At 33.3% G+C, this 8726-nt stretch overlaps 1 protein-coding gene across 2 annotated transcripts; it reads right to left on the bottom strand.

Moving 5' to 3' along the window:
- Positions 1–2766: 2766 nt before the first annotated feature.
- Positions 2767–8218, bottom strand: LOC120250022 (agamous-like MADS-box protein MADS3). Of its 2 annotated transcripts, none has more exons than XM_039258757.1 (8): positions 7737–8218; positions 4327–4405; positions 4154–4215; positions 3958–4057; positions 3772–3813; positions 3423–3485; positions 3214–3347; positions 2767–3111 (listed from the first exon to the last, which is right to left on the bottom strand). In XM_039258757.1, the coding sequence occupies exons 1-8, from the start codon at positions 7916–7918 to the stop codon at positions 3012–3014; spliced, it is 762 nt and encodes a 253-aa protein (XP_039114691.1). In that variant the 5' UTR covers positions 7919–8218; the 3' UTR covers positions 2767–3011. The 2 variants fall into 2 exon arrangements, with proteins under 2 accessions (XP_039114691.1, XP_039114692.1); XM_039258758.1 differs by having other exon boundaries at positions 3444–3485; positions 7737–8207.
- Positions 8219–8726: the final 508 nt, after the last annotated feature.

Genomic DNA, 8726 nt, shown 5'->3' with positions numbered 1-8726 from the left:
ATGTAATTACTACAAAGTAAATTGGTCAAACCCGCACCGGTCAGTAATTAGCATAAAGTAGGTCGGTCAAATTTGCACTTGTCAGTACAAAATTGGTTGGTTAAAGTTGCACCGGTAATTAATTAGTATAAAGTAGGATGTCAAACCTGCACGGGGCAGTAATTAGCACAAAGTAGAACGATCAAACCTGCACCGGTCAGTAATTAGCACAAAGTAGGTTGTCTGTCAAACCTGCACCGGTCAGTAATTAGTGCAAAATAGGTTAGTACTTAGTACAAAGTAAGTTGGTCAAACTTACACCAATTAGTAATTAGCACAAAGTAGGACGGTGAAACCTGCACCGGTTAGTACTTAGTACAAAGTAAGTTGGTTAAACCTGCACCAGTCAGTAATTAGTACAAAGTAAATCTGTCAAACCTGTACCGGTCAGTAATTAGTACAAAGTAAATCGGTCAAACCTGCATCGGTTAATAATTAGAAGTTGAAATAAGATTAAAATGGGAGAAAATGAGAATGGAGGGGAGATGGTATGATGTGAGAAGTGTGTATTATATAAATAATAATAATTAGAAAAAATTCAATGGAAATAGTTATAGTCATTAAATAAATAATATGGCCGTTAGTAACTTAGACGTGAGGGTTATATATATATATATATATATATTATTTTTTAAAATCAAAAATGGAAAACGGGAGTTTTTCCATTTTTTTTAAATAAAAAATGAAAAGGAGAGAGAATCCGGTTTTCCACATTTTATTTTTTATTTTATTTAAAAAAAACTCTCCCTTTTTTATTTAATAATTAAAAAAATAAATAAACAAAATAGAAAACGGAAAGATTTTTCTCATTTTCCCCAAAATGTGCATTTTGGTGAATAATACAGAACATGCATATCTTGGTAATTTTTTATTTTTTCTACAATATTAAAAAAATAATAAAATAAAAACAGCAGCGCCTCTGCTGGAGCCTGGAGGATTTTTTTTTAAATAAAACGTTTTTGTCTTCACTTATCCAACCCTTTTTATTATTTTAATATATTAAATTGCCCATTCTTTGTCCGGACAAGGTCCCCCTTAGTGCTCTTCAGTAATCGCTTCCTCTCAGCCTTATCCTGTGTCTCTGTATCTGTGTGTGTGTGTGTGTGTGTGTGTGTGTGTGTGTGTGTGATGGCCTTTGCGTTCTACTACACATCATTGCCCAAAGCATACATACTTCTTCTAGAGCTTGTAGGCATTGGTTCTCCATCTTCATGTGTTCCAGATTTCTGGGCAATTATATCTCCATTCCCAGAAGACATGAAGAAGAAACTCCCTCAAGATCTCCAGCTTCCATTAAAGAAAGCCTCCCAGTGATCTTATTTGGTAGCATTGCTCAGAGAAGAAGGTTTCTTGGAGAAGAGAAGAACAGTGAGTATTTATGTGTTATTTGCATGTCATGCTTGCAACCAGACCATGAGATTAGGGAGCTCAGCAACTGTTGCCATGGCTTCCATGCACCTGATCTGCATGGATGTTTGGCTGGATGAAGGCCACTCTACCTGTCCTCTATGTAGATCATCACTGCTTTAGATCTCATGTTTTCCAAAACTTATATACTTTTGAATTTTGCTGAAATAAGTCCTTTAATTTTGTATTGTTGAGTTAAGTTAGAAGAATTTCACCATTGTTGTTAGATTGTCTAGAAGATGTGCTTGAGTGAGATGTGTAGAACTTGAAACCTAGTTTGTAATGTTATGTTTTGTGGCAGTGGATGCTAAACTTATTTTCATCTTTTCCCCCCTATGTTCCTAGTAGGCAAACTCACTTAAAAAATAAATATTAGGAGAGAGAGAGAGAGAGAGAGAGAGAGAGAGAGAGAGAGAGAGGGCTTGTAGACTTTTTGTTGATATTGATGAATTATGTATGTATGTGTGTGAAGCTGGAGTAAAACGGAGAAGAAGGTGATAGAAAATGACTCTTCTATTTTGAAGTTCCCTTTGGGCATGAAATAAGCTTTGAGAGATCTCAAATAAGGTAATGTTGTATTCCATCTTAATTATATATACTGAAGTTATTGACATGCCATGCATATATTTGATGATCAAATGTAAATGGATTGTCAGGATTCTATTTTGAGCTAATTCATATAAATTTGGTCTTGAACCTGTGTTGCCAACATTGCTTCACTCTTGTGATATGTATTTCTTGTTCTCCAACAAGATCATTATTCTCACGTGAAGGCATAATGAAAGTTATAATCAGAACAGCATCGATCTCTGATTAGGCAATCGTTCTATGAAAGCAATGTCATTGACTATAATTTATATTATCCATTTAATATTTTGAAACAAACTCAGAAATAGCTCTTATACAACGCTTGCTGCTCTGTCATCAAAGGAGTTATCAAGATGACATTAATCTAATGTTTTAGGCTCAAGTTGTCTTTCAAACTAGGCCTGGCTTACAACTTAATTTTTAGTTTCACCGTCCTAGAACTTATAAAACTTTTGTTTCATTTATATTACTAAATTCATACATGCATATTACTTTAGGCATATTATACATTTCTAAAAGCTATAACATTTGCTCATATAAATACCTCATACAGCTTATTTAGTGTAGCTTGATTAAATGATAGTTGAAAACAATATATTTATTAAGGTTCACAGTGATCTATCAATAGAATGGTCAAAATGACCAAGTTTTAAGTCAAAAAAACTTTAAACAAGCACATGAATACAGCATTAATTTTCACATTATGTGTGTATGTGTATGAACGATTATGTATGAGTAAAATCATAACCAAATATAGAAGCAAGATGGTCTATGTAGACATTCAACTACATGCAAGCCTAAAAACATTCAAAACATAGGATGGTAAGACAATGAGACATCATAGTTAGTATGCCCATTAATTTGTCTACCATGATAATGAAGTTTTAAGATATATAGATCAATGCAACACAGTTCTTCACATTGATCACAACAACCATAGAAATATAAGTTTGTCAATTCATCAGTCCAACCTTTTATCAAAGAATCCAACCATGCATGAAGTTGTTCTCCCCATGATTAGTAGTATTACTGTTCCTTGGCATGGCAGCTGCTTCAGGAGGAACAAAGGGATGATACCTGCTCATACAACAACATTAAGTCCGTGAAAATTACATATCCAATTTCATGCTTCCACACCTATATATATATATATATATATATATATATATGGAACCTTACCCTATTTGAAGAATGGGAGCATCCATTGAGCTAGAATGAGGATGCAAAGTGAATCCATGGTTGGGAAGTGCAGTACTGATATCTCCTTCCCATGAACCTTGAATAGCACTGAATGAGACTCCTTCTTCTTGTAGCTGGAATACCAAAGATAAGGACAAGATCATTAAACTAAAAGTAGTTGAAAGATAGATGAAATGTTTGATGAATACATTTGTGTTGAAGAGCAAAACCTTGCTTTTGAGTTGCTTGTTTATGTCTCCAAGGTGACGTTCCTTATCATTTTAATGGCAAACATCACGAACAGTTAGTCCTTTCCAAACAAGTACTAAAAATGCATGCATGCATTGTTGGATTCTAGTATTTATGGTATGGAACTAGGCTTGAGGTTGCAATTCTAAGTTTACCTATGTTTACTTTAGTAAAAATCATGGAGTTTATCTCTAATGATCATAGGCTTAAAATTTATGTGATTGGTTAATTAAGTAGATTTTCTCATAATGTTTCAATAATAAGTATCATTTGATTATTCTGTAGACAGTTTATAAGTATAAGACTTACTTTCTTTCGGAGTTCTTCCATTTGGTCCAGCATTATCTGTGTCTGAATATGAATGAAAAGTGCAAAATTAAGCCACTTGCGAGGTTTTAAAAAAAAACATAATGTTTATCTAACTGAAAGGGGAAAAAAACATGAAGTATGTATATAATGACCCTTTGATGTTTTTCGATGAAAAGAAACAATTACCTTTCTTTGCCTAGCTTGTGCAAGGGCAGTTTCAAGTTGCCTCTCCAATTGCTGCAATTCTTTCACACTTAGTGGTCCAAGATCTTCTCCAAGTAAATGCCTTTCAATTAATTGCTAGTTCTTAGTATATATTGTACTCTAAATACACACACATACACACACATATATATATATTGACAAATAAAATTAAACAAACCTCTGAGATCTTTGCAGTGATTCAAACTTAGCTTTAAGCTTGGACACCTCTTGGCACCAGTTCTACAATTTGAAAAAAAAAAAAAAAAAAAAAAAAAAAAACAACTACTTTTAAACAATATCTTGTTTCAGAAACCTAAACCCTAAACCAGTTTAGCGATAGTAAAAACATACCTGCGAATCACGATTAGCGATTGTGAGATCATGAGCATTGTAACAACAACGTTTATATCGCTCAAGCGTGTTGCTTGTACTGTCCAAGTTAACACATATTGATGAGATTAATTCTCAAGAATAAACATATATGATCAGATTAATTATCAACATTCAGCAAATAAGATATACTTGCAGAATATGGAAAGAATTCATAGTTTAATTTTACCCGTAGTGAGTTATAACTAGTGTAGTATAATAAAGATTGTTCGAACAATGATTCTACACAATAATGTATCTTATTATAAATCTAAAAGTGCAACTATTTTGTTAAATAATAATTCAGAAGTGTTTGATGTTATGTTGTATTCTACAAATTAACAATCCAGGATTCAGTCACACTACTTTATAGAATATTACTTCATTAGCAAACCAAGAATTAAATGCATTCATAATTTATATTTGGAAATATGATGATAATAATATGGAGGTGGAACAAAGTTAGTAATTAATATTTGTTTCAATATGATGTGATCCCTAGTGAAGTGGCCTTTTGGAGAGTGTTTGCATGTCATGATAAGACACAAGTGAAACACTGTCAGAAGAACTGAGCTCCTCCTCTCATGTATCTAAATTCTATGAAACAAGACATCACTAAATTTCTCCTCAAGATGTGACGTTCTAAACTCATTCAAAGAGACAAGCAAGTCTAAATCCTATGTCTCCTCCCGATGACCAATCTCAGGTTCTAAGATCTTTGTCTTTTACTCATAGAAAATGTTTAATCCTAATTAACGGTGATATATATTGGCTAGCTGTTCTTTTTGCCAAATTAATGAAAGACTAGTTCTAATATCTTTTTGTTAGTATCTTGTTAATTAAAACATTCAATCGCCATATATATAGGTATAACCCTACTAATAACTTCAATTCTGCAAGTTAACATAATCTTAAGATTAAAACCAAAAAAAAAAAAAAAACTATATTAAGGCTCATCATGTATGTCGTTATCTAAGTCCAAAAATCAAAGAAATATCTTCTAAACCAACTCATTGATCAAGTCCTCATTGTTGTGAACTATTTTCTACACATTTCTCGAGATTGATTTACAATCTCAGTTGGCTTAAAAATGATCAATCTTTCAAAGCACTGGAATATATATTAGAACTTGTAAGAATAATTTATCATTCAACAAGGACTAGCTAACAAGCTTTGCTTTAAGGACTCCATAAAAGTTAAGCTCAATCTGCATCAAACTTATTATGTGAAGGTAAATGAGTTTTTATCTTTTTTTTTTTCCAGAAAAGTATCTCTTTATTATATCTCATTTAGTAATTTATCCAAGTCAATGGAACCTAAAACTAAGGGTAATACCTTTCTTCCAAATATCTCTATGAACTGCTTGAAACAAACCTTAGAAGAAACCAGATTAAGAATGCATGAAATACTCAGCTTATTATGCTCAATTGCTCATGATTATGTTCTACCAGTTTTACAATATTATCAAAATAACATAACTAGTAATTAAAAGGCATGGCAAACACTTGTAAACAAAGAGAGAAAGAGTCAGATGACAGCTACTCTAAAACAAGGAGGCCATAACCATAGCTGAAAGTGCTTTAATGCATGTAAAGAAAAAGAACAAATAGTGAAGGATGATCAGAAGGTAACGTCAAGGACCTTATCAGTTCCAGGTTTTAAGGAAACAAGACCATCTCTCCATCCATCAAACGTAAAAGACTCACTTGACAAGAAAGAAATAGACATGCATGTATATAGGTCTTCATATTCTGGCATTTAACAGACTCACACGAGTATCAGTTCATCTTGTCTCCATAAAGGGAGGACACCTATTGACAGTGCCCTTTAAAGAAAATAAAACAAGATAAACTGAAGGGCAGAAGAACTTTGAAAAATACTTAATAAAAAAATAAAAATAAACAATCAAGTTCATGAAGAGTTTTGTAGAGCATAAGCAAATATATTTGATATATTTCAGAATTAAAAGAAAAAAAAAATAGAAGAAGAAGAAGAAGAAGAGAGGAACTAAAGAGTAAGTACTTTGACTGGTATCTGGCATTTAAAAACAAGCAATTTCAGGGCTTTATGCAAACATATATGAAATATATGAGAATAAGTATAGGAAAAAAGAGAAAGTGAAGAGAATAAAAACTTTGAAAGGCATATGATGGAAAACAAGCAAATAGATATGACATTTTTTAGAATAAGTGAAGGAAAGAGGAGAAAGTGAAGAGTATAACAACTTTTATTGGTATATGATGCAAAACAGCCAAGCTCTGAAGAGGTTTATGCCAAAACATAAAACAAAAAACAAAAACAAAAACAAAAATTCAAGAATATAAGATCTTTCAAATGTATAATATGAAAAATAGCCAAGTTTTCAAGAGTTTAATTTGGCAAATACGTGGGAAACGTTTGAGAATAATTAAGATGAAACGAGTGGAACTTTGAAAGGTATATAATGAAAAGCAAGCAAATCTTGAGAATAAGTGAGAGAAATTTACTGCTAAACTAAGACTGAGATGCAACCGCCTTTAGTTTTGAACAAGAAACGGGAAGAAGGAAGAGATCTAATAAAGGAGTGGAGTTGTGTTTCAGTGATGATATAAGTAGTGGAAAACACTAGCTTGTTCTTTGGGTATTCCATATAAGTTCTTAGTGAGACCTCCATCTCCTTCCTGGGTAAAAACCTGCCGATCTAAAGAAGCATAAACGAGAGGAGAGAGAAAGAGAGGGAACTCTAACAAATAAATAAAATAAAAATAGGTGCAAGAATGGAATATGTAGGATTAGGGTTTCATATGAACTTAAAAATAGATGGAGAGATAACCCCTGGTTTTTGGAAAGATCAAACTATCATATAAGTCTCATAGAAATGGAAAAGAACAACAGTAACAAAAACATCAAACTTAGTTTTAAGGAAAGTATGAAGAAAGAAAGATAGACAGCTCTCTTTATTCTCCTTCAACTAACCCTTTCCCTTCCATTTCTAGTTCATCATCATCCCTAAACACAAATCCAACTAGAGAAAAAAAGAAAAAAGACAGAGAAAAGAAAGAAAAAGATGAACAACGTAACCATAACACTAGCTACTTCTGAGAGAAACTAAAGAAAGAAGGAAGGGGAGAAAACTTAACCTTGGAGCTCACTACCAGTACCAGTAAATGTTGCATTAAAATGGAAAGAATGCCAGATCCAAGAGATCAAGAGCATAACAATGAACATAAGCACAGTGGAAGACAAGGTCAGATCTTCAAGTAATTAGTCAGTGTGAACTATTACTTCATTTCATAAAAATGGAACAGTTATAAATACAGTGGAAGTAGAAGAAGAGGAACAGGAGCTGATTATTGTACTTATTGTGAGTTAACTGAAACAAAGTCATATATAAAGAAAGAGAGGGATGATACCCAGCACTTCCAAACTCATAGAGCTTTCCACGGCTAGAGAAGATGATGAGAGCTATCTCAGCATCACAAAGAACAGAGAGCTCATAAGCCTTCTTCAGCAAACCATTCCTTCTCTTGGAGAAGGTCACTTGCCTGTTGATCTTATTCTCAATCCTCTTCAATTCAACTCTTCCTCTCCCCATCTCTCTCTTTCTTTCTTCTCTTCCCTTCTTCTTCTTCTTCTTCTACTTCTTCTTCTACTCACAACCACAAATAATATGAAGGTAAGAAGGTGAAGAGCTGACAAGGAACAACAATACCAACAGTGTCACACTTTTTAAACTTCACTACTTTTGTTTTCTTATGATGGGAAGTTTTTCACTCTTGTTTACCCACCACCATCTCGGTTTGCATTTGAAATAGGAAAAATGCTTGCATAGTATATGGTTCACACCAGTTCACTGATAATTCCCTTCTGCTAAAAATAGAACCATGATCTAAAATGGCCACTCCAATCGTATATAAGTATATATGTCCACCCTACCTCTCTCCAACTCCCTTCTCTTCCAACTTAACCTAATTCACATATATGACATGTCTCCTCTTTAACCCTAACCCTAACCCTAACCCTAACCCTAACCCTACCACCCACCACTTCCATTACAAGCGCTAGTGTCAAAAAAGATATACATATATATATATATATATATATATATAATATAATATATATATGCACTAATATATTTTGTCATCTTTCATGCGTTTCTGGTGGCTAGTTTGGGTAATAACCATAGACTTGGAGGGGTTGTTTTACTAAGGTTCTTGAAAAGAAGTGAGAGAGAAAGACAGAGAGAGAGAAGGCAGAATAAAGACTGACAAGCTACGTGTCGAGCAACGTACACATGTGAAACATGTCAAATGATCTATCCATCCAACTGCAAAATCAGACAATGATCTAACAACACCCTCCCTCCCCTCCCTCCCTCCTCCCCATCACCCTCCATAAATAAA

The sequence above is a fragment of the Dioscorea cayenensis genome, chromosome 19 (assembly GCF_009730915.1).
Source record: "Dioscorea cayenensis subsp. rotundata cultivar TDr96_F1 chromosome 19, TDr96_F1_v2_PseudoChromosome.rev07_lg8_w22 25.fasta, whole genome shotgun sequence".
In the NCBI taxonomy this organism is placed as follows: Eukaryota; Viridiplantae; Streptophyta; class Magnoliopsida; order Dioscoreales; family Dioscoreaceae; genus Dioscorea; species Dioscorea cayenensis.
This window is presented reverse-complemented; position numbering and strand designations above follow the sequence as displayed.